Below are 26,925 nucleotides of genomic sequence, written 5' to 3' on the forward strand. Positions count from 1 at the left end.
GAGACGCATTCGACTATATCCGAACGCATCACAAATGGTGTCATCTCAAGGAATTTTAATCCGTGAACGACATCGCAGTCAAGCCCATCAAGTGTGTCAATTAGCATAGCGCAATGGCGCTACGTTCCCTACTGTTATAACATTTATGCAAAAGAACACGCGAGGTCCACGCATACTGCGTTGCATGCATAAAGGTGCGAACGGAATATTCGACCTTGAAACAGCACCTTCAACCGCGATTCCCAATAACGTAGTTGAGGAAAGGCGAACCTTGGTCTCATTCGTAATATTAATTCAGCAGCTGCGATTGCCGCAATGATGCACTTTTACTGGCCGTATACGTGTTATACTTCGATGCACTGTGCACCGTTTGATGTCGTGCGTTACTGCGATCCTGGTTGAACCCCACTCCGGGATAGACCAAACGGGATAGACTCGAGTTTTACTTTCGTTCGAAGCATCATTCTCAGTTCAGGTTTACCGCTGCGCGTTCTCGCGCACACCGCTCTCGCGTGTGCGGTTCTTGTGAAATCGTTCGAGGCAGATGAATGCCACCGTGTATTAAGTATTCTTCCCGGAGTGATCCCTACATTACGAAGATATCGCGCGCATAATCTCCAGAAAGATGTTGATCCCTGCTCAAAGCATCGCCGTCGGTGGCTTGCTCATCTTTCTACCGCGGTAAGTGATTTTACATTATATACACATCTCCTAATGAATACAAATTTCAAAAATTATTCCTATTATTTTTTTGTTTAAATCTATATTGATTTTATATAAAATGATACGTATATTATAAACTATGACTAATTTGGATGACTTATTTTGATGTTTGCAAGAGACAGAATACAGCTCTTTATATGCATATATCAGAACGTAACAAAATTAATATCAAATTTATAACTCAAAATATCATACTCATTTGATGTATTATGTTTATGTGTTATTTTGATATTCGTAAATATTAAACATTAGATAACAAATGATTAATTAAAATAGATAATTTTATGAACAGAAGAGTACGAATAATTGTATTTTTCTTGCTAAAGACAAGTAGAAACAAAAATTAATACAAAAAAATAATTCAAATTTATATAGGATAAAGATCAAATTAAATCTTAAATATTCTCAATTATTTGTAAATGTCGTTATTTTGTAATCGATCGTCGGCGACTTGTCACGTTAAGAGAAGAGATAAAAAAAAAGCAAGCTTGTTTTTTATGACATAATTTTTATGAGACTGCATGTACACACAGAAGAACGATACTTATATAATCGAATATTTTCTCAGTACGGATTCCATAAAATTATTATCCTTTTCAAAACCATGGGGGATGATTAAGCGAAGGTTGTTACATATCGGATAATTAGCTCATACGTTCTAACTCAACGATCGTAAACAGTGAAACGGCAGCGTTATGAAACTTTGCGAACGTGCTGAAGTCTGTAGTAGAACGATTTGTACTCTCAGTCAAGTACGTTTCTCTCAGCTCATTATTATTTCATCAAAGGTTAACGATTATATTGTGCGAGCCCGTTCAGATCTGCACAAATCAACGCGCGATTTCATTGCGTGGGCAACATGAAACTAATTGTTTCATAATTATTATAATCTATTGCATACACATAAAGCATCATCTCGTACATATCTCGTCGACAGAACTTTGCACCGCACTTTTATTTCGTACGTGACACAGAACATCTAGATTACAATCTCTCTAATTATTATTAGATAATAATTAAAGATTATTTCAAGATAATTATCTGTGCGAGAAATAATTATGAATATCAAAGATAATTTTCCTGTTCTGAATAAATAATGATAATATCATGTAATGTCATAAATAATCAAAATTTTGTACATGTATTGCGCAGTCTTTTATAATAACAACAATATACTCTGAGCAAATATTAACAACGATAATAATTTTTTTCTAAACATATGAAATTGAGATTTAAATACCTTGACAAGTTGATCTTTGAGCTTAATCATCTTTCGTTTAATTCCATAAGGATTTTCAAATTTTATTAAAAAATTGAAAAGTAGGATGTTCTATTAAGAAGTGAAATACTTAACTCTACATGGTCGATTATATATGGAAAGGATGTTTCACGCCAGTAATACTTTAATGCAATGTAATTGTATGTAATCTACTCTGTCGATTCAATCCGTTCTTCAAGTCAGCGTAGATCTTCCTCGCTCTCGCAAAGTGCATGCTCGTGTTCCAACAACGTTCAAGTTCCGGGTCAATAAGGGGATTAACGGTTTAAACATAATTGGTTGAGAGTGATCGATCTATGTGTCGAAGTGATTGTTTCCATCGATTCACGCGAACGCTAATCATGGGAATAAAGAAGATTACGCAAAGCAAGTCGTAAAAGAACCAGGAAGGATTTTAAATGTCAGCCCCATGTTCGACCTCCTTTTGAGGCCGCTTTAGTTTGTTCCGACCATATGCTGCACTCACTATAAAAAGAATGACACGGTCTCAGCCGAGAGACTAATCTGAGACAGAGTTTGCTCGAGTTGATGAATGAATTTGTTGCGATAATGCGCGCAATGAACAATGCTTCTAATGTAACGGGGTGAAATGCCATCACGTCTGCAAGGTCTCCGGAGTTCATTGCGATGAATTACGCGATAAATTATGAAACGTGTTTATAATCTATGTAATATCACGTGTATCAGTTCTGCTATCACGTAGAGCGCCAATTACGCGGAATCTCGTTTGCTCTTAAATCTTGCTAAACATTAGCATAGATCACGTAACTTTATGTAGGTAACTTCAAGATCTTATCGAAATCTGTCTATATCTCTAATGTAGTTAAAATGCAGATATAGGAAAACCGAGTATTGACAATAGCGACAATAACATTCTGCCGAGACGAATCAGATCTGGACCGCAATCTAAATCGAAATAGAAATCAGTATGATATAATCTTAAAATCTGCATGAATTTTGCAAGAAATAATATGGCAAAGGTGTTTCTGTTAATACATTTCGATTGATTTGCAATACGGATGTGCAAGCGTATGATCATCCGTAATGTCCAATCCCATAATTGCGCTTTCAATGATTGATTATATCTCATCATCGCTAAGTTAGATAATAATACAATCATCGAATTTGCATAACCGTTATTGGGTAATAACCACGTTGTACCGTGCAGCCCATAAGTGCATTCACACAAGAGCGCATCTCTATATCCAAGACGTATTTGCCACGATGGCACTCAGCGGTACCAAGCTGCGCATGGATAAGTGGGTGTTTTCTATCTTTAGATTACGATCCGCAGATTCCTCACTTTAATGATACTCGCTGGAGCTACGACCTTGCCACCCAGGATGCTGCACGATCTGGATAAGCGCACGAATCTTTCTATGGAGAGATACAGCCAGGCGGAACGAGCAATCCTGAACTCGCAGACACATCTCAATCAAGGATCGCCGTCTTGGTTCCTCGGCGCATCCCACGAGATGACCGAGGGCGCACAAAATCTGTCGAGAAAGGCCTTGCGAATAGAGACAATGGCGGTGATGCTTGTAGAGGCGTTCAATATGTCATCGAAACAGGCATCCTTGGTATTGCCGACGGTAGCCGCCATCCTCTGCCCGGACTCGTCTAGTTTTCTACGAATAATATCCGAATGCAAGAAGATAGATGTCCGATACAGAACACACACGGGTCGATGCAACAATCCCTTGCATCCGACTTGGGGAGCAGCATTGGAGGCTTACGTAAGATTTTTACCGCCAGAGTACGAAGACGGTGTCTCCTTACCCCGCACGAAATTGCCGAGCGCGAGAGAAGTCTCCTCGAAGGTACATGCCGGCGGATTGGATCTTAAGCATCCTTATTTGATGGCGCTTACTGCGCTTTTCAGCCAATTTCTTGCTCACGATTTGGCGCATACGCCTAGGATGGAATTACCAGACGGCGCCAGGCTCAAGTGTTGCGACGTTGATTACGAAAATTTTCATCCGGAATGCTTCCCGATCCGCGCAGAGCAGCCAATTGGATGTATGGAATATTCAAGATCGGCACCACATCCAGGAAATTCGTTACAGGTAATTGTGAATAAAATCTTATATAATGTTTGAGAAATGCTTCTAGGATTTCTTCATATTATTGTGCAAGAATTCTCGGTCTAAGCAATGCCTTTTGAGATGTACGAGAATTATATTGTCATTAGTATAAATATGAAAGTTAATAGTATATAATACTATTATAAGAGATTACAAAAACTAGTTATTCACGAAAGCTGTACATTTAAATGATTTTCATCATAAAGGCAACAAATGATAAGATAAAAGTTTTGTTGTTGCAAAATGACTCAAACTCAAAGGATTATAGAAATTAAAAGTATATTAAAGTTAAATTAAAAGTATATTTTTTTATGTAATAAAAATTCTGACAAAAAATATGATGTGATCTATGAAATTAATTTTTAGAATTTTTAATTGATAAAATTTTGATTTTTCTTCAAATATTCTAGAGTTTGTAGTTCTTCAAAATCTTCTTGAATAATTAAAATGAAATTAAAATTAAAAACTAATTTAATCGCGAAAAAGATTTACGTCAAATATCGTTTAAAAAACAGGGTTGCAAGTTGGGTCCGCGACAACAAATCAACCAGGCAACCTCTTATTTGGATTTATCACCACTTTATGGTAGTTCCGAAGAAACAGCTAAGGCCCTACGATCAGGCAAGGACGGTTTGCTAAATACACAAAGAAAGAACTTGCCCATGGCTTCGCCAAAATATGAAAGTTGTAGAAGCGCAAATAAAGCGTTTCCATGTTTCTTTACCGGCGATTCAAGAGTAAATGAGAATCCAGGTCTTACCTTGATGCACGTATTATTTTTACGGGAGCATAACCGAGTGGCTATAGAATTAAAACGTTTGAATCCTCATTGGAACGACGAGAAACTATATCAAGAAACAAGAAGGATTGTCATAGCCGAATTGCAACATATCACTTATAACGAGTTTCTGCCTGTTATTCTCGGAGAACGTACTCTTGACAAGTATGTAACCTTTTTAACTTACGTTAATTTATAAGAAATATGAACCTAGTCATTAAGAATTTTTTTCTTTGTAACTGCCAATATATAGCCAATAACTTGTTTGACCGTTTAGAGAGAAATTAGAAAAGAAGATATCCTGCGTTGATCGATACGCGTATTTTAGTGCCATGTATCTTAAATCAAGATTCCTGTATCAACATCATGTTCTTTTGATAATTGCGATAGTTTGATGCAACAATTTCATAAACGATCTTATCACTTTTAATCGTTAATACATCGCTATTTCATAAATTGAACGGACATTCTGATGGCTCCATTTAGTGTCTAATGTAGTTTCTTGTACGATAGATTACAAGAACTAATTGCAATAGCTAATGTATACGATGGAAGATAATCGGACAGTGTTATACGAAAAGCGTGACCTCATTTCCAACTACACGCGAGTACTAAACCATATTTTACATAATAGCATGTCGGAATCTTACAATGGGTTACGTTTTCCTATTGTTCGCAATTTTTCGTATAACGCGATGCCCCGTAAACTCATCAATAATAATTTTTTAACATTAACACACAATCAATGCCTTTTTCAAATCGATTAACATGGCAATGAACATGTTTGTAATTTCCAATCGCCTTACACTGACACGTAACGAAGATCGAGCTGTGTATCACTTTGAAACAACTTTACTACATATTCATTCGGGTATTCTTCGAATCTCCTAAATGGTAAATAGCGCCGAATTGTACAGTGCGTCGTACGAGAGACGTGACGCAACGAAATTACATCATCCGCCCCCGTACTTTCCAAGACAACAATTCACGTTCATACACGGTACAACATGTATTATCTTTCGCTTGTTATGTGTGCGAAGATACGGCTTGCGCTTGACACAGCGGGACTACTTCCGCGGCTATGATATTCGCGCGGACGCGACGCTCTCGAATTCGGCGGCATCGGCCGGGCTCTTCTTCGTTGCCGCGCTGACCCCGAAAACCCTGGACTTGGTCGACTCACGATCGGCACTGAAGTCTGGCGAAAGGACCTTATTGTCAGCCTTCTATGCGCCGCAGGAGTTCTACGAGGCTGGCGCGATCGATCGGCTGATCGTAGGCGCTACAGGTCAGTTGGAATTACTTGACGTAGTCGGAACACCATCGTGACTCGATATTTCTTTTTAAGACGAGGAGAATTTATAGATATAAAATGCAAGTAAAGAAAACGCTTATATACTTTAACAAAAAATTTCTAAAGAATGTCATAGGATTTTCATATCATATTTTCATAGCACACACACATTTGCATAATATATGTTTAGATAATTAAATTGAATTTATGTTATAATTATGTTTATAATTATTTTATACAATTTATTTTATTAGCTTTTTCTGAATATGGATGTAAGAAATATATTTTACTTTTAAATGCTAAAATATTACAATAACATTTTGTAACAGAAAGATTCATATATATAACATTTCTCAAAGTATGTTTCACTATTGTAATGCAATGGTGTGCAATTATCTAACATCTAAGATTTCATCTGTCATCGTGTCATGATTCATAAATTAAAATTGTATCTAACATTCACTTTATTCTCTAAATGTAAACTCTTTTGCTTTTACAACATCATAAGTGTCAAGTAATGAATGTCGCTCAAATTGCACTTCAAGAAGATTGCACAATACTGGCAATCAAGTTGCGCTTCTCCCTAAGATGGAAATCAATGCGATACCTGTCACATTCCCAAGAGCATTAAAAAGATAAGGGAAGTCATCTTGAGTGAAGGGAAATGCACCCGCTTGATGCGAATACGATAGATCTTCTATCGTATTGAAATACGTTCCAGTCAAGCGAGGACATACTAATTGCATTATAGTTTACAAGATAAGAATACTGTTGTCTCGGGTAAATTGCTTAACTGTGATTACTATTGTCATACATCGCGTGCATGCACGATTGTTCAATTTTCATAAAATTGACTTGACTTTTTATTGAATATTTTACCCTTCACTTTTTCTTGAAACATATATTCTTGAAACAACGTAATGTTTTAATAAAATTACCACGAGAAAGATACAATAAAAGGAAAATTTTCATATGGCAATTCACGTTGCTTCTTTATGTGTGAGAACAAATATTGTTATAGAATTGGATTATTAAGAAGATTTAATTAATAATAATTGCAATCTATCGCTATATCCTATATAAAGCTAGAAAAGGAAAGAAGTGTGCGAACTTCAACATAATCTTACAAAAGTTCAGAAATATATACTTCCATCTTTGTGTGAACAATAGCGCGTGAACTTTTTAATTACATAGCGGAAAAGAACGTAACATTAGTGAAAGGCAAGTTGCAATGACGTCTTTTTGCGAAATTTTATGAGTTCTCGTGAACTCAAGAAACGCAACGTAAAAAGTTGACATAAAAAATTTTTTAAATTTAGAACATAGATTTAGAACATAGTAACATTGAGTTTTATAAAATATGTATATACATATTTGCTTTCTTTGCCTTTCTCAGCCCTTGTATAAAAGCAGTCTGAAGTAAAAGAAAAAGAAAAAAAATTTAGTTTATTCCTTCAAATTTTATATTTTACGACATTTTTAAAACGACTTTACATATATGTATATGTCCTAGAATTTTTTCAAAGTACTGATACAATTTTCTTAAAAGCACTGGACGAATGTTGAATATAACTCTTATAATAATGCTCAAGAAAAAAGATTCTTTATGCAATATTCGTAAATCTGAGTAAATTTCAATAGTTGTAAAGATATGAATTCTCTTTCCTATAACTCTTGTTTCTTAAAACTATTAAAGCACAGAATTTCTAAAAAAATTTTCCTGTTATTATTAAATTTTCTAACATCTATTGTCACGATTTATATTGACATATTATCCCATGAGAACTTGGTTTTAATGACGATCTAGGATGCAAGATCTATTTTCCGCGACAGCGGGACATTCTAGGAAGCCTTTGCCTCCGGGCTTGAACGAAATACTCCTGGACCGATACTTCCACGATGGAAAGACGAGCGATGTGGCCGTGGATTACGCCGCACAGATTATACAACAAGGAAGAGATCACGGCTTACCGTCTTATGTCAGATGGCGAAGCTTCTGCGATTTGCCAGATCTCATCGACTTTCAGGATCTTAGAGGCACAGTGACCAAAGATACTATCGAGAGACTTCGAGCAGTCTACAAGTAAGATGAAATATAGGGTGAGATATAACAATAAAGATCCCATATTTCAATTCATATCTCTATTCATATATACTATATTTAAACTTGTGAGTTTTTTCCCTCCCCCTTTCTTTTATTATTTTCTCTCTTTCTAGGATCGTGATTTAAGATAAAGTATCTTGCTCTCAAATTTTATAATATTGTTTAACGTTACTTTTAATGCAAAAGTATTTTTTAAAACATTTGAAAATTTTTATTATTTTGATGCTGTATTTCTGTTTAATTTATAGAAGCGTAGAGGATATAGATTTGGTAACTGGAGCACTTTCAGAAGCACCAATAGCCGATTCTGTTCTTGGACCTACATTCCTTTGCTTATTAGGACGAATGTTTCGAAATATTCGTTTAGGTAAACATAACTTTACTCTTTATTAAGCATATAAATTTGTTGAATAAATTTGCTAGTTTGAAACAGATATTTAGAATTTGACTATCTCATAATTTTCCATTGTAGGTGACAGATATTGGTACGAAAATGGAAATACTCCTGGTTCATTCACAATAAAGCAGTTGGAAGAGATACGAAAAAGTTCAATGGCGCAAATTTTATGTCACAATGGAGATAGGTTGCAGTGGATGCAACCAAGAGCTTTTATTTTAAAAGATCCTTTCCTGTAATTTTCAGTTTTTTAATTATCATTTTAATAAGTTTTCTAATTATATCTTTTTTAAATCTTTTTTAAATTAAATTATTAAATTTATCAGTTGATACAAATTATTGATTGATAATTTGATATTGATTCTAAACTATAAAATATTTGATGTTTTTCAGGAATGATATGACAAATTGTACGTTTTATACAAACGGAGTTATGGATTTTGCAGCTTGGAAAGAAAGGACAGATATGGTTTAATTTGAATCTGATATTCGATCGTCGAATTTTAACTTTGCTCACATTAAATAATATTGTTCCTGATTGTATTAGAGATCGTATGTCTGAAATCAGCGATATTCTAATGGCTATTTTTATAATTTGAAAATTCCGTTATTATCACAAAATAATTAATAATTAGAAATTTGTATTCTTAATGTGGTATCAGATTTGATTAATATGATTTTATTAAGTAAAATTTTATTAAGTGAATACTAGTAGCAATTAAAAATACAAAAAGAATTTGTAATTGTCGATTCCATTGTTTAGAGAAATCTGATTACAATGGTAATGTGCGTCGATAGTTTTAATACCTCATGTAACAAAAGAAGAACTGTTCATAATGATCTCCATCTCATTTTTAATACGCACATTTGTTAATACACATTTTGTTGTACTATAATTATATAATTTTATTATAAATATTGTTACTGCGCGCAGTTTTGAGTTATCTAAACTTTAAGATTACGAATGCTTTTGGATATGTTCAGATTATAATATTTAGTATGCTCAATTTCTAATGAAACTTGTAATTTGAAATCGAGTATACGCTACGTGTGAAGTATTTTACTTTAATTAGTAATAACGATGGGGTAATATACATGAAAGATGTATAGATTTTATATATAATTCGATCGATCGAATCAAGCATTTTCTGTAGTGCATATCTTATTCGAATGAATCAGTCTCAGGATTTTAGCTTATTTTAACTTTGATATGTATTGCTGTAATACATACATGTTATTGCTACTCTAAATAAAATAATTTAACATTATGTGTACTTTATATTATGAAAGAAATGCGACATTAATTATACATATAATTATTGTATAAAAGAAGTAACATTAGAATTGTCATATTTTTTAGTACAGAAAAATAAAAATAGTCCTAATTTTATCTATATTCGTTAACGTCACATTGTAAATTTATTCTGATAAACATCTTATCTATCTTAGAAAGATAGTAGTTAATTTTAATTGAATCATCTATTATCTCTTTATTTATGACAAGCCTATTGTTCAATTGCGTCATGTTTTATATATAGTTTTAAAAACCGGAAATTCATATTTACTGATAAAAGAGTTCCAAATATTTCAACCAACACTTGGATCTAATCATGGACAGACAGCAACAAAAAATTGTCGCGTAATTATATTATTTTGTTAAAAGTAACTACTCATCATTTTTCACACTTCTAATACGCGTTCGACGTATAATCTTTTTTCTGTAATCTTTTTTCTTGAACATTCGAGACGTTTCGCTACTCATAAGTAGTGGGATGATTGTGCACGTTCACGATTGGTCTATTCTGCTAGAACCGCAGTAAAACGCAAATGATTCGTGAACACAGGCGTATCCATTATCCGATCGCTAGAATGGATGCGCCATGAGATGCGCGTGTGGTGTACTTCGTGGATTTCTAGGAGAGTTGCATCACTACACGTGAAGCTGGGTGGACATACCGCGTTTCCTGCTAATTTCTCATTGAAATTTTGTCGAAAGAAAACCAAAATGTTGACCGTCGCGAGATTATTGAGTCGCAGCTGCGCCGGCGTTACCTCCGATATTGCCAGAAAGCAACAATTTAGCACGATTTTGAAAAATGTAAGTAGTGATATCGCAATCCTCTAGCTTTTCTTATTACTAGCTTATAGTCATCATTATTTGCGTCTAACGAGGCAGATCTTAATTGGCATTGCGCTCTTGTTAATCTATGTAAATAATCTCAAATTGCTTCGCGATCATGCATCACAAAAAATTCCTGCCGCGCATTGATATCGTCATAATGCCGATTCTAAAGTCAGCACGTTGGTGGGTCTCCATCTCACGTGCAGCGAATGCTTTCAGGTTTTGCAGTCAATATTTTCTACTTTTCCTGTGACTTGCATGTTATTATTGCTAGAATTGGTCTAGACTGAATTGATTGTGTAGATCGCATTAGAAAAATTAAATGATTATATATTTTCTCTATATTTTTTGCAATATTCTTGTATTAAAAAATCTATATATCTTTAAGAAAAACGAACATACATTTGTTAATCTTTTATTTTATTTGCTTTAAATATAATTCATATGCTAATAAAAGTTTACCTATATAATTATCTTTATAATTTTACGTTTCTATAATTTCTCCTGTAAAATTTTTGATAATGTTACATATGTAATTTTCTTACAACAATATACTTCCTTTGATTTTATAATTATATTTTATAATTATATTTTATAATTATATATTTATATGTTTATATTTATATTATTAATATTTTAGGTTGCAGCTCCAACAGTTACTGTCTCACATCGGTTTACCGATATGCAACAATATCGATACAAGTAAGTAATTAGTAAGAAATATATATCAAAAGTATGTTTTATAGATGAAAAGAATAATTTTTAAATATATTTATTTATAGATCTGAAGGTGTAAAAGGTTCAGTTATTGGTATAGATCTTGGAACTACCTTTTCCTGTGTAGCAGTTATGGAGGCCAAACAAGCTAAAGTTATAGAAAATGCTGAAGGTTCTAGAACTACTCCATCTTATGTTGCTTTTACGAAAGGTCATTACATTATTAAATTATTATTACATATTGATTTTTTTTATAACTTATAAGTTATGATTATTCAATGAATAAAAATACAATGAATAAAAAATAAGTTAAATATAATTTGGAACACTCTTACTTAATGTCGTTATTTTAATAATAAATAATTCTTTTTTTTTTTCAGATAATGAACGTTTAGTTGGTATGCCTGCAAAACGTCAAGCAGTCACAAATTCCGCTAATACATTTTACGCAACAAAACGATTAATTGGACGGAGATTTGAAGATCCTGAAGTGAAGAAAGATATGTAAGTATTGTGCTCATATTTATATAGCTTTTTGCAATATGATTACATTTGTTACAGTATGTAATATGTTTATACAGGAAGAGCGTAACATATAAAATCGTGAAAGCATCTAATGGAGATGCATGGGTGCAAGGTGCTGATGGGAAAATGTATTCTCCCAGTCAAATTGGAGCTTTTGTACTTATGAAAATGAAGGAAACAGCTGCGGCTTATTTAAATACTCCAGTAAAAAATGCCGTTATTACTGTACCTGCATATTTTAACGATTCACAACGACAAGCAACAAAGGATGCTGGTCAGATTGCAGGATTGAATGTGCTTCGTGTAATTAACGAACCAACTGCAGCTGCACTTGCATATGGCATGGATAAACAGGAAGATAAAATGTAAGATATATTTTATTGATATATGATATGAAATACTTTTTTGAAAATAATGATGCCTATTTTTCGTCTCATAAATGTATGTATACATACATCTTGTGCTGAAACATTTTACTGAAAATTATATCATATTCTTTATATTTTGCAGAAAAAAGACAAATTTGATCAATGTATTGTTCTTTTTTCAGCATTGCTGTTTATGATTTAGGTGGAGGTACCTTTGATATCTCAATTTTAGAAATCCAAAAGGGAGTCTTTGAAGTAAAATCCACAAATGGTGATACATTCTTAGGAGGAGAGGATTTTGATAATGCAATTGTTAATTATCTTGTGTCTGAATTCAAAAAAGAGGTATTGTAAAACTTTACAATTAAATTATATTAGATTTAAATTAAATAATAACTGATTTGTGATAAAACAATACAGCAAGGTATAGACGTGACTAAAGATGCAATGGCAATGCAAAGGTTGAAAGAAGCTTCAGAAAAAGCTAAAATAGAGTTATCAAGTTCTCTCCAGACGGATATAAATCTTCCCTACTTTACTGTGGATTCTAGTGGACCAAAGCATTTAAATCTTAAATTATCCAGAAGTAAATTTGAAAGTCTTGTAAATGATCTGATTAAACGTACTATTCAACCATGTCAGAAAGCACTTGCTGATGCTGAAGTAACAAAATCTGATATTGGGGAAGTTTTATTGGTCGGCGGTATGACCAGAGTTCCTAAAGTACAACAAACAGTTCAAGAAATATTTGGCAGACAGCCATCGAAAGCTGTAAATCCAGATGAAGCTGTAGCTGTTGGTGCTGCAATTCAAGGAGGTGTACTTGCAGGAGATGTGACAGATGTTTTACTTTTAGATGTTACACCTTTGTCACTAGGTAAATTGTTACATTTCAATTCTTTTATGTATAAAATAATATGAGCGAGCGTAACAGCACACTGGTCTACTATGCTAAAGATCTCGGGTTCGATTCTCGGTAGAGCTAAAATATATAATAATATATAATATTTACGCTCGTTTCATCTTATAGAAAGCAATCACCGACAAATCACCGAAAATAATCTTGCTAAGAGAATCTCTATCAAATTTGTCGTTTGGAACCGACGTTAAACTATAGGTCTCGTATACCTGTGTATAATCACCGTGCGTATCACAGGTATACGAGATCACGCTCAGATATCGAGCAATAAGTCTAAAAATAAAATAAAATGATGTATTGGACTAATCTTCTCTCTGATAAGAAATGAAGATATCTTTTAACTGAATTATTGAATATATTAACGCTAGAAATGAAATTATGATCAACAGAAAAGATATTTTTAAATTCTTTTAGGTATTGAAACACTTGGTGGTGTGTTTACGAAATTAATCACTCGTAACACAACTATACCTACGAAAAAGAGTCAGGTATTTTCCACAGCAGCTGATGGTCAAACACAAGTCGAGATTAAAGTTCATCAAGGCGAACGAGAAATGGCTAGTGATAACAAGTTACTGGGACAATTTAGTCTTATTGGTATTCCTCCTGCACCAAGGGGTGTACCACAAATAGAAGTAACGTTTGATATCGATGCGAATGGTATAGTACACGTTTCCGCTAGAGATAAGGGAACTGGCAAAGAACAACAAAGTATGTAAATTTTTTTATCATTTTTTATGTATTATGTAAAAAATATTAATTAATGACGCCTATATTTTTTGTCTCTGAAATTTTCTTTGAAATTAAGTAAAATATTTATAAACTATTTAACTGAGTTATTGTAATTAATAATAAATTGCGTTTTCTATGAATTCTAAATTCATATTTTTTTATAGTTGTTATTCAATCTAGTGGTGGTCTTAGCAAAGATGAAATTGAAAACATGGTTAAGAATGCTGAACAATACGCAAAAGCAGATAAGATTAAGAAGGAAAGAGTGGAAGCTATCAATCAAGCAGAAGGAATTATACATGACACAGAAGCGAAGCTAGAAGAATTCAAAGCACAATTACCACAGGAGGAGGTAAAATATTAATTATTTTTATTAAATATTTTATATAAATTATTTTGATATATTTATTGTTTTTTTTTTTTATAGTGCGATAAACTTAAGGAATTAGTTGCAAAACTTCGGGAAGTTTTGGCTAAGAAAGATGATGTGGATCCTGAAGAAATAAAGAAGCAAACAAATGAACTCCAACAAGCAAGTTTGAAATTGTTTGAAATGGCATACAAAAAGGTACATATTTTATGCTAAAATTAATTTGACGAGTCTAAATTACGGCGTATTATGTAACTCAACATTATTAAATATGGTTATTTATATTACAGATGGCAGCAGAAAGAGAAAGTCAAAATCAATCACAGCAGGAGCCTGAAGGCGAGAAAAAAGAAGAGAAAAATTAATTCTAATTAAATAATTCGCATTTTGTAAAAAAAAAAGGGAAGACAGATTCCATTCATATACTTGGATAAGCATCAGTTGCTGTTTTTGTAAGCTCAAAAGAATCGTTTGTTCCAGTTGAAGAAATATCATCTAAATTTCGATGTTCTGCGCGATAATAAATAATAAATCAATTAGAAACGAAGTATTATTCACATACAGAGAAAGAAGAAAAATAATTTTTTGCACATCTAGCGATTTGTTCTGATATATGTAATATCGATTTTTTTTGTATTTATATTAATTTTTGTTTTGAAAGAAAACAGGTACTGTAAGTTCTATTAAGCTTAGAAATAAATAGCTGTGTATATTAGATGTCTATAGCAGGCCAATTTTGTAAAAGTTTTGGCCAATAAGTTTACACATAAAATAAATTATGTACATAGTTGATCGCTTGTATGATGCAAGATGGTCATTTTTGTGCAGCCTACGAACCATGTGCAGAATATCAAGATATTTACAGTTATTGTAAAATGACAATTATTGTAAAATGACTTGTACCAAAAATGACATGAAAATAATTTGTTAACAGTTATAAACTTGCTATTGTAGAACTTGCTATTGTAGAATGCTTTATAACACATTCAATGAATGAGTGTAAGATGAAAATATAAAATCGAGAGAATGAGATGTGAATGTTCTGTGCAAAACAAGTTTACTCTGTAAATCATACATAATGCAGAGAATATTATTGGGATATAATCAACTTATTTGACTTTTTTTTAATTTAAACATCTTAAATGAAAATATCAAGTTTTATGATTTTGTTCTGTTCAATAAATTTTTTGAATTTTAATGTACACATTAATGTTTTTATTGAAATAGGAAACAATTATTGATTTTCACCTATCCTAATGTGTTTTTTAAATAGCATCCAGAATGAGTTTAAAAATAAAAAGATTCTTACTTTATCTGTTTCTTACATTTCTTTGTATATTTCTTAAAAGATGAATTAAAAAATTGATTATATTGAAAAAAATGTTTTGAATTTTTTAGCGAACACAATCATAATGTATGAATAATTAAGATATATCACGCGAAAATGCTTGAAAATGTCCATCTTCAAACATGAGGACACGTAATATCCGTTACATCATTGTAAAGAATACAGGAAATAACAAGTGGATCTTTAACATTAAAATAGACTTGTTCTTTTTAGCTGAACTTCTTACACCATTCATCTTTTCTCTTTTTTTTCCAAGATAGAGAGAAAAAGAGGAGAGAAAACGGTGCAAGAAGTTCAGTTAAAAAGCTAGACCTCGTGTCTTAGAACCGGACGGAGTGCAAAGGTGGACGATTAGGTTAGGAATTGCTAACTTTTGCAATTCTATTTTCATTCTACGATAACAGAGAATCATTTTAAAGTACAAAAACATGTCAGACAGTTCTGAAGACGAATTAAATTGTGGCGATGATCACGAAAAAACATCGTGGATTTTGTTTAAAGATCGCGATGAATGGAGTGACGTGACTCCTTTACCCCAGGATGATGGTCCTCATCCTGTTGTATCAATTGCATATTCTGAGAAGTGTGAGTATATATAATTCTAAAAATTGCCTTATTTTTATTCTAAACTATATTGCATATGACACATGTATGTATTTTTTTATATTATTATGTAAACTTATTAAAACTTCATAGAGATCCTGTTTTGATAAAATGTTTTATTTTTATGTTTATTTATCTTATATTGATATTGATTTTTAGTTAAGGATGCCTACGATTATTTCCGTGCCATTCTTAAGTCAGGTGAAAAATCAGAGCGTGCATTGGCTTTAACAGAAGCCTGTATATGGCTTAATCCAGCCAATTATACTGTATGGCAATACAGAAGAGAAATACTTAAAGCTCTAACGAAAAATTTGTATGAGGAACTAAAATATACAGATCGCATGATAAAGTATAATTCTAAAAATTATCAAGTTTGGCATCATAGAAAAGTTATTGTTGAATGGCTACAAGATCCTGGTGAAGAGTTAGCATTTATAGAAACTATTTTATGTAAGGACGCAAAGAATTATCATGCTTGGCAACATCGTCAGTGGTCCATACAAACTTTCAAGTAAGTATACAGATCTCTATATAGATATTGTGTATATATGTGTATATATATATATATATATATATATATATATATATATATATATGTATATGGCTTATAGAATTATATATTTTTTTATCATGACTAAAATATGTATATCATATAAGGCTATAAGAACATATATGATTATAATTGCAGTTTATATGACAAAGAATTGGAATATGTAGAGCAATTGATAAATGAAGATGTTCATAACAATTCTGCTTGGAACCAGCGATATTTTGTGATAAGTAATACAACAAAATTTGAGCAAGATGTGATAGATAGGGAAGTGGATTTTGCATTGAAAAAGATTGAATTGGAAAAAGGAAATGAAAGTGCTTGGAACTATTTAAGAGGGTATTTACTTCTGATGTATTGAAAAGAAAATAATCTTTTAATTCTTAGACATTATTAAATTATATTTTTAGAATATTGTTACATGATAGCAAAGGCTTAGGTAATAATGAAAGAGTTAGACATAAATGTGAAGAGATGTATAAAAAAGGATGCCGTACTAATCATTTATTGGCCTGCATAATTGATATTTGTCAAGAAAAGTGTCCATCTGATGGAGACTCAACCTCTTTATTTCAAATTAATATTGCATATGAGGTAAATTTGTTTTGCAACATTATATATTTTATAGTATAATGCCATAATAATGTATTGCAGCTTTGTAATGATTTATCCAAACAATATGATACAATAAGATGGCGCTATTGGGATTATATAGCTAGTCAGCTAGCTATAAAATTAAAAACAGACTCTTCAAATTGAAAAATACAGCAATTCTATAGCATGAGTTCAAAGAATTTTAGACAATGATTTACATATCAATCTAAATGGTTGATATATTTTGGCCTGTCCTTTTGTCTACAAATACGTATAATGCAAAACTAAAATTTCACAATTTATACAATTTCTTTATATAAAACAAGAAAGCATCTATGATCTCAAAATATAACTAACATTTTATTAATTAAATTTCCAAATTATATTATACAAGATTTGGTATTATCAAGTTATATAAAATGTATTACATTATTAATTTCAATAAAATAACCTGTATTATTATGGTGCATTTATTTTCATGATATTTCTATATTCCTAAAAGTGCTATTCCCTTCGCTGTTTCTGACATTCAGTTAAATTTAATTTAGCAGCATTACCTCTTACCAGTTAAAATAATTGTTCTTATGAAATTTTGTATAACTTATAAAATTCACAAATTATATAGCATTTTCTTAAATTTATATACTACATCATGTTTCTAAAGTAAAAGATAAAAAACCGACACCATAAGAACCGAATCCATAATAAGTAATTTGCATGTCTGTAAGGTTTTAGTAAATAATTGTGAACAGAAAATAGTGGATATTAATATTGTATAAGATACAGATGTAATAAATTATTTCATTCACTATCGCTGTATTGCAGTTTATTTCGTATTCTATTTAAATATTTTATCACTTGAATCAATTTTATCCATGAAACAATGGATATTATATACTGATAGGTATACATAACAATTATATGTATTACTGAACAAATTTCAAATATTAATTCATTGTACTTCACTTTCAAATATATTTTACTTCCAAATTCACTTCTAAAGATCTAATTTATATTATTAATCTACTGTGCTATCATAAGATTAAACACATTTTGTTCCATGACGTATTTGTACATAATTATAATCAAATTAATATTTTTATCCAATAGCAGATTTTTCATTAGACATAGTATTAGAAATTGTCGAAATTATACATAAAAATCTGTCATATTAATTAGAATGAAAATGATTTCATGCTTCTAATCTGCAATAACGGTACATATAAACTGTAATTACGGTTAGTAGAAGAAATTATCGCGCTCACTGCCAATTATTACGTAAATACAGCCTGCGTCAATTAACGTAAACGTAATATGATCAACTATGTCATACTACCATTGCATAGAAATGTATTTGATAAAACTCTGCATTATTGGATAAGCAATATTGGATTGATAAATGTATATATTAATGTTAAAGTTAATTAGTACTTTAATCTACTAACAATTACGTGAAGTAATTGAAAATATGACGTTTTATTAATTTTTAAAAAACAATAAAAATAGTCTCAGTAGCACTTTTCATAGTTCTACAGTTTCTGATAAATATTAAAAAGTTTCGCATTTTTTACATTAAAAGATAAAAGATAAATATACTTGTATTAATTTCATTATTATATTAATACCATTTTTGATACTTCTTAACATGCTACGATTAGATATATCTGATAATGAGATTTTCTTTATAAAAACGTGCGCAAAATGAAATAATTTATTTACAAAAGTCAAAATATCCTTATTCAAATATCACTTTTTGGCTGCAATACTTATGTAAGCATAACTTATGTTCATTTCTATCAATGTTTTTTCTATCTATTAATTTCTATCTATTAACATTTCTATCTATTAATTTTAGTTTCGATTTTTTTCTTTTTTTAATTCAAAATTAAAAAAGGATAAAAAATAAATTAAATCGAAATTAAAATTAATCTGAAATAAATATGAAAATATTAGTCTTACCTTTATTCAGCTTTTTAAATTTGAGGATTGTAAAATGATAATTCGATGACTTATTCTATTCGAATCCTATACAAGTCGTATAATTAATTATAATAAATATAAGTAGAATAATGAAAAATTTATAAATATATTGTGTGATATTGATAATATTCTGAATAATAGATAAATATTATAAAGTCAATATATAAAATAGAATTTTTTTTAAAAAGGAAAAATCATATTTATTCTTTTTCTGAATTTACATTATCTCTATAATTGTTAAAGCTATGAGAACTATACATATAATTTACAAATAAATGTCTCTTCTTCTTTTCTTTTCCAATCTTGTTCCATTCTTGTTTTCTAATAAGAGCATATAAAAATATTTCGGCATATATGTATATATATTTTTTTTTTACTTCTAACATTATTACACATGATTGTACTCAACTATATGTTCTAATTCCTATATACTGACTGAAATAACGATATTAGTAAAGCAAACGACAATACACATTACACGTTGGTTATCTATTTATTTATAAAATACATACGTATCCAAGATATAATACAATAAATAATCTATAATAATTGCAAGACAATGACCAAATTTTAGAACATGATAAACGGAACGTAAAATTCTTAAAAACAATATTCACAATATATAATTTCATATATAATAAATCTTTCCAAATGAATCTTCAATATTCAGATCAGATAATACGATGAATTTGTCACGAATAATCATCCTTTCGAGAAAATATTTGAAGCGAGAATTGGTTTTCATTGCAAAAAAGCGACGGCAGTGACTGCGTTGCTGCAAATGAAAACATTTCGCGCTTTTTTCTCGAAAATTATATGCGAAGAAAAGCTATGTTAAATCGAATTATGCTCAACATTTTACGGAAACACGCGTGTCGATGATTGTTCGATGAAAATACGACGCAATGTAGTCGAAGATAAGAGACAAAATGCAAGCATACTCAACATGTAGTTCGGATTGAAAGGATATAACGTCGTATCCATCTATCCTAACATTTAACAATCAACATCCAAACGATTACTCCGCTCTTCCTCGAGTGGAAACATATCATCTTTGTTAACAGAACACATTAAATTGGCCATGCAATTTTCTCCTATTACAAGATGTAGTACATTTCGTTGACCATGATTCGATAGCGTTATCAAAGAAGATTGCTTCCACTTGGGCATCGGCGAGCCGTTAAAGCTATGAGATACGTAGTCTTATCACAAGTATATACACATACTTGATTACACTGAAAATATATGAATATCTCTTGCCTGTTGCTTTTTATAATCTGTTTAAAATCCTTCATTTTGTAACATCATATAATAATTTCTCTGTAACTTTGTTGTGTTTAATACGTGATGCTTGAAAAACCGCATAATACGTTATAGCAGCATATTTACCATGACACATATACTTTATTGTGAAATAAGCATTTATTGTGCAACGACTTTAAAAACAAGGATGCTTTCAAATAATTGACATGATATAATTCTGTAATATATTGATTAATAAAAAATTTTATTTAGAATTACCTATTCATTTTAAAGTATTTGACAATTCTGATTATTTTAAAAGCTTAATAAATAGAAACTCTAAAGAGATAAAAATAAATCCTATGTCTCTCTATATATATATATAAATCCTATGTATATAATTTTCTTTTTTGTGTCAACGTAATTATATTGAGGAACCTTCTTACATTTCAGACAATTTAATAATCTAAGTTAAAAGAATTTGGTTTTGTAATTATCTATTGTTACATAAATGTGTCTTTGGCAAACCTTTAATTTTAATATTTTATGTACAATTATAACTTGTTGTATGTACGCTGTTTTCCATGCCTCGCGTAACACAATTAGGCGCTATTTTTTTAAGTTCTCGTTTATTTTCCCCGTTATGAATATATAGTCTATGATTGGACCATCTGTTAGCTAGTACATGTACAGCCCGACCATAATCTTTTGTTATTCTATCTAATAATTCTTTTTAAATATAATTCTCGGCTTCGCGAACAACGGATGCTACCTCTTCGCTTTGGTGCTTCCACCGTTTGCGTTTTACATCACTTTCACAGATCAATTCACGTTGTAGTTTCTCTGTCCAGCAGCTATAATGTCTAAAAGATATCACCGAAAGTATTTTCGGTGAAGACTCAACTATCTACAGAGAAGAGATAGATTTTGATAGATAGATTTTTCAATTCTAATCGAGTATAGTGTTTCTACATTAAAAGGGTCAAGATAGTAGTACTCGTGAGGCTTTATAGCTTTGTAGCTGAACTAGCTACGTGTAAGTAATATCCACGTGGTGGAGTCGATCGAAAAGATGCTTTATTCCTTTATTTTTTCCAATTCTTTGCTTATTGTAAATTGCGTGACGTAAATTTTAAGATCAATGCAATCAAAAGTCTGTTAATTACATATATAATAATCGCATTAAGTTATGCAAAACTTTTGAATTGCTGACAGATAGCAAGAGAGCAAATGGCTTGATTTTGTGCAAATATCGATTTTACGTACATAGATTGAGTAAATTGATTTCTTTGTCTTGTTTTCCAAGATCTTTTTCATTTTAAAGGGCACATTAGATATATGTACAACAACAATATAGAAGAAGTTTTATAAATAATTTGTTTAGTGATCAGAAACATGCTGAGATTTTCTTCGAGTTTAATTTATTGGACGCAATTTGCAATTTATCATAATTTATAAAAATTCATATATGGGATTAATGATAATAAATATTGATTTACATTTAATTTCCAAAATACATGTAAATGTATATGTCTTTTGCTCAAATATATGATTCATAAGTTTTAATTCTTATTCAGAATCATATGACAATACATATATAGAATGCACTTAGAATTTTTAACTTTTATTTATAAAAAATAATATTATTTCTATTATATTTTCTATTAAATTCTTTCATTACAATAGATCAGCTATTATACAATATAATAAAAATAATATTGCTTTTTTAAAATAAAAATTAAAAGCTTTATGTGCATTTATTTATCTTGATAACATAAATATAAAAATAGAAAAAAAAACGTATGTTTTTATATAAGCATGGTAACAATCTAGAGCTTCAGATATATTGAATACCATTAAGAATAGCTCCTGAATAGCATTAAGAAATAATTTTATGTTTTAATAATCATATCAAGCATAAATAATTTTTATTCTTATTTTTAAGCAGTTGCCAATTATGTATTTAAAATATGATAATTGAATTACTTTCAGTATGTTTGAAATAAAGAAATAATATATGTTTTTAATACAAATGATATTATGTACTTTTATCTCTGATTGCGTGCATTATAATAAAACTTTTTATTATCTAATGATATAAAACTATTGATAATAAACTTTTTACTATCCAATGATATAAAACTATTGATATATGTGCTAAATAAAGCAATAAGATTATAGTTCTTAGTTTAGCTTAATAATTATGAAGTTATTTAAAGAAAAGCTGATATTGTTCGAAATTATTTACTGTAAAACTGTAGAACTGTATACTTTCTTTTGTTTATATAATAAATATAATATAATTAAGATTTGGTTGAAACATTGATTTAAAATACATTATGTATTGAATCATTGTCAATTCCATTTTTTCATTGTTGACATAAATCTAATTTGTGATGATATATAAAATAAAACCAAACTTTCTTATATTATATTTGACAAACTATGATCAAACTTACAATATTAAAATTTTATAAAATTTTTCCTAGATAAGTCGATGTTTGCGAAAGAAGGTAATATGCAGTCTGGCAGCGCACAATAGAGATTAAATGATTTTTAGTGATAGTTTACAAGAAGTATTAAAGAAGAGAAGAGAAGTGTATACCGAATTACATGTTTTAGAGAAAAGATAAGGTATAAATAATAAAAGAATATTATGTATTACATGAATGCATAGTTGAGATTGTACGCATACAATGACGTTACGTAATAAAAAAACCCACCCTAAATAAGAAATACTATAATTCTGTCTTTTTGTTAAAAAATTGCTATTTTGCGTGCTCTCTTTTGTACACTTTGCGAACTTAATAATATTCCAGTTGTCATCAGTCTAGTTTCGCATTAAAAAACAATAACATTATTCTAAAACTAATGGCGGCGCATAAAAAAGCTCACAACATATTTAAATCTAGCTTATTTCGATTAACCATCGTGGGGTAAGAGTACTTCGTTTTCTTCCCTTCGCACATCTAAAACTAATGTCCGATCAAATTCGAAACTATCTAAACACAGTTACCCCGTTTCTGTCTTTTATATACTTATTTACGTAACTTCAAAGACATGCGGTAGTGATCGAGTGATATGAGATAACATTCGATGTTTATCTCAATTTATATATAAGTCTTATGCTCTATATAGGTAGGCGCTGCTAAAAATCGAAGAAACCTTTAGCCTGTAAATCTTGTCGTGCGCGACCTGCCTTTCCTATTGATTCTATCGTTTCCTTATCTTCCTTATTCGCATTCTTCTACTATTTTTCCACGTTCCACGACGTATAATACACTGCGTGAATTGGAGTTATGTCAGCTTTGCTGTTGATGAAGTTAGTCGCCGCATCGTATTACTCTCTAAATCGAAGAAATATCCAAATATCGATTCGCGATTCGCTATTTTACGAGAAACGCCCGTAACAAAAGGATACTTGAAATTCGTATATATCTAAATGAATATAAGCTTCATTTGTCACTTTCCAATCTAATGTCGATGATTTGCTGGTCTCGATGCATCGAAGATCCTCATTTTATTTCATTCGTCTGTTCTTTCTTATTTATAGTTATCCAGAAGTAGGCAGTGATGGAAAATGATTAAATATACTTCGCTCAAGTAAATCTCCTTCGCCCATCGCGGAAGCCTTGGTCCTGTCTCCACGACTTGTGTTAGTTAATTATAATAAAATGTACATTTCGCAATATATTCGGTAATGGATCGTTCCATGCCACTCGAATACCAGATCGATAAAGAGAGGCTTCCTCCTTTGTTTCCGAATATCTCTTTTTCACACTTTTAATCCTGTGTTAATCCAATTCAATTCTCTCTCTTTAGCAGCACGCAGTCTTTACAACCTAGAATCTTATAACGATAATACGCTTACCTATCACAAAATAAATATTTTGATATCGCTTATCACCTACATGCTTACGCACTAGAAACAACAAATCCCGCTTGACATGTCCAGCTGTACGACGGGATTCACGATAAACTTTGTATGTCTCATTCGTGAGTTGACGCTCATCCTCGCATTTAACTTTGTTTTTTGTTGTTGCAATTTCTATATGCACGCGAAACTCGCATGCTATTATTAAAAATTGTACAAGAGCTACGAGTATATTCACGTGAATGTACAATACACTCATCTAAAAATCCAATTGAATAGATGCCGATCGTTTCAACACAGATTTAAACAAATGAAATAACAACTTTCGATCATTGGGTTTTTATCTAAAAAATACACTCAATGAACATATAAGCGGTCAAAAATATTAATATAATTTTATATAAAAATATTTTTTAATATTTAAAAAGATATCTATAGAGTTAAGTAAAATACTGATATTTAACACTATGTTATTTAATATTTTTATGTAGATATTGTCTATATTTATAAAAAATGCACATAAAGGCCAATTTAATCGAAAAATTTTTGTAATTAAATATCAAAATTGAATAAAAATAAAATAGTGCGAGTAACATCGTGCATTTATCTTAAAAATATATTCTTATTCTTTCGCTTATATTTATACTAATGCAATATCCACTCAATACAAAGATCCACTCTAATTCTTGTTTAGTCGCTAACCACTTCATACTTATTATCGCTAAAGTTTTATGAAAATTAGCATTTTTCCGACATTTGACAATTATTGGGGGCTTATTACGTACATTTTTTTTTTTAACAGATATCATGTTATTTGCATTACGATATCGTCATTTTTTCAACAAATTTCAAGCAAAATACCAAAATTATTTTACTGTCATAACATGCTCGTTACTTACTTCCAATCTGTTCTTGTATATATTTTCTCGTTTGCAAATTCTGAAACTGATTTTACAAATATATTCTATTTCAGGGGAAAGGGAGGCAGCACATCAATCAAATATTCGCTTAATTTTCATTCCTATCACAAGACAACCACTTTTGTAATTTTTTTGGTACATCTAAGTCACAAATCTAAAACACTCCATTTATTTATATTCTTCCTTTACTCTTTTTCGTACTATTCTTTTCTTGCATATCTAGAAATTTCGCTGAGTACATTTTCTTGAGCTAGTACGCGCAGTGACGCAATGTCGTCTCTCGTAACAATCAATTCTGAAAAATCGCGTATCAGTCGTTCCAGGACGACGGGACATACTTTGAGGAATTCCTTTCCTCTCTGGTCCAGGGAGTTAAGGTACAACATTGAGCGATTTATTTCCTAATCGAATGATCCCTTCAAGTCCATGGTATATATCGCGGACGCTGTGAGTGTCAGAAGGCAGTGTCTAAAGCTGCCATGCTGGTTGAGATATCCGGATCTGCTCGACATGCCTCCAAAAACTCAGATAGTGTCACTACGCCGTCTCTATTGCCGTCCATTTTCTGAAAAAAAATTAATGATTTTATCAACTCAAAATTAGTAATGTAGAATTATACATCTGAAACAAAAATTTGAGTATATAATTTGTAACACTATAATAAAAATGCTCTTTATATTTTTTATATAACTTAAATAATTTATTATTAGCATTTAGATATAACAAATTACGATGTATGCATAAAAATTATGTCATTAAATCTGCATTTTGTTATACAGTTATAAATCACCTTAAAACTTAATGAATGATGTAACTATAATGAAGCATTGTATCAAAAAGTTAGTATTATATAAAACATTATAACGGTGTTATATAAACTTTTCATGGAAGAGTACGAAAATCCGCTTCGTGAATCTCTCTTTGTTTTGCATCATGATTGCTTGCGGAACTTCATATCTCGCAACTCTAATATGATTGACTGAACTATGAATGAATGGAATTACTATGAAGCTTAAAAGCCCAGAAAAAAAGCATCACGTTGACCTAAATTGGAAAACTGCTGACGTATATTTTAAGACGATATGCAGCGATGAAAAAGAAAAAAGTAGAAATTCTCTCACACTTCCGTTTCTACGATGGTATACCAATGTAAACGTATGCGTCACTTAAAGTAGAACTGATGTAAAACTGATCGACCACGGTCGCGCCGAAAATCTGTTCGTACTACGTCGTATTGCTACGTTTCAACTTGTATGTATTTGTTGATCATTATTTTTGCAGTTTGTGAATTTTTATACGTAAAATTTATTATTTCAATATTATTTAATTTAATTCCACTTCTTCTATCAAGTAATCATTAAAAATTCAAGATTTGTTTTTAAAGAAAATTATTATTACA

At 30.8% G+C, this 26,925-nt stretch overlaps 4 protein-coding genes across 5 annotated transcripts in view; 3 read left to right on the forward strand and 1 right to left on the reverse strand.

Annotated features, from left to right (window-relative positions):
- Positions 1–464: 464 nt before the first annotated feature.
- Positions 465–9,927, forward strand: LOC105425083 (immunomodulatory peroxidase). Of its 2 annotated transcripts, XM_011635639.2 has the most exons (8): positions 465–681; positions 3,297–4,068; positions 4,602–5,029; positions 5,905–6,152; positions 7,992–8,241; positions 8,511–8,629; positions 8,735–8,894; positions 9,053–9,927. In XM_011635639.2, exons 1-8 carry the CDS (start codon positions 626–628, stop codon positions 9,132–9,134), a joined length of 2,115 nt encoding a protein of 704 aa, XP_011633941.2. In that variant the 5' UTR covers positions 465–625; the 3' UTR covers positions 9,135–9,927. The 2 variants fall into 2 exon arrangements, with proteins under 2 accessions (XP_011633941.2, XP_011633943.2); XM_011635641.2 differs by lacking the exons at positions 8,735–8,894; positions 9,053–9,927 and having other exon boundaries at positions 7,992–8,258.
- A 614-nt stretch (positions 9,928–10,541) lies between these two features.
- On the forward strand, positions 10,542–15,614 carry Hsc70-5 (Heat shock protein 70 cognate 5). Its single transcript, XM_011635638.3, has 11 exons — positions 10,542–10,757; positions 11,422–11,483; positions 11,564–11,709; positions 11,879–12,002; positions 12,080–12,388; positions 12,574–12,736; positions 12,812–13,268; positions 13,725–14,021; positions 14,207–14,394; positions 14,470–14,610; positions 14,703–15,614. Exons 1-11 carry the CDS (start codon positions 10,545–10,547, stop codon positions 14,775–14,777), a joined length of 2,175 nt encoding a protein of 724 aa, XP_011633940.2. The 5' UTR covers positions 10,542–10,544; the 3' UTR covers positions 14,778–15,614.
- A 260-nt stretch (positions 15,615–15,874) lies between these two features.
- Positions 15,875–17,972, forward strand: Fnta (farnesyl transferase alpha). The gene is made up of 5 exons (XM_011635637.2): positions 15,875–16,345; positions 16,523–16,877; positions 17,055–17,255; positions 17,327–17,510; positions 17,571–17,972. The coding sequence occupies exons 1-5, from the start codon at positions 16,189–16,191 to the stop codon at positions 17,673–17,675; spliced, it is 1,002 nt and encodes a 333-aa protein (XP_011633939.1). The 5' UTR covers positions 15,875–16,188; the 3' UTR covers positions 17,676–17,972.
- A 1,988-nt stretch (positions 17,973–19,960) lies between these two features.
- The window catches only part of LOC105425079 (Kv channel-interacting protein 4), a 33,882-nt gene continuing 26,917 nt past the window's right edge, over positions 19,961–26,925 (reverse strand). The window contains exon 6 of the mRNA XM_011635634.2: positions 19,961–26,091. Within this exon, the coding sequence (XP_011633936.2) occupies positions 25,981–26,091 (111 nt within the window). The 3' untranslated portion in view covers positions 19,961–25,980. The remainder of the gene's footprint in view (positions 26,092–26,925) is intronic.

This window comes from Pogonomyrmex barbatus, unplaced genomic scaffold, assembly GCF_055798465.1.
Source record: "Pogonomyrmex barbatus isolate J1 unplaced genomic scaffold, ASM5579846v1 scaffold1, whole genome shotgun sequence".
In the NCBI taxonomy this organism is placed as follows: domain Eukaryota; kingdom Metazoa; phylum Arthropoda; class Insecta; order Hymenoptera; family Formicidae; genus Pogonomyrmex; species Pogonomyrmex barbatus.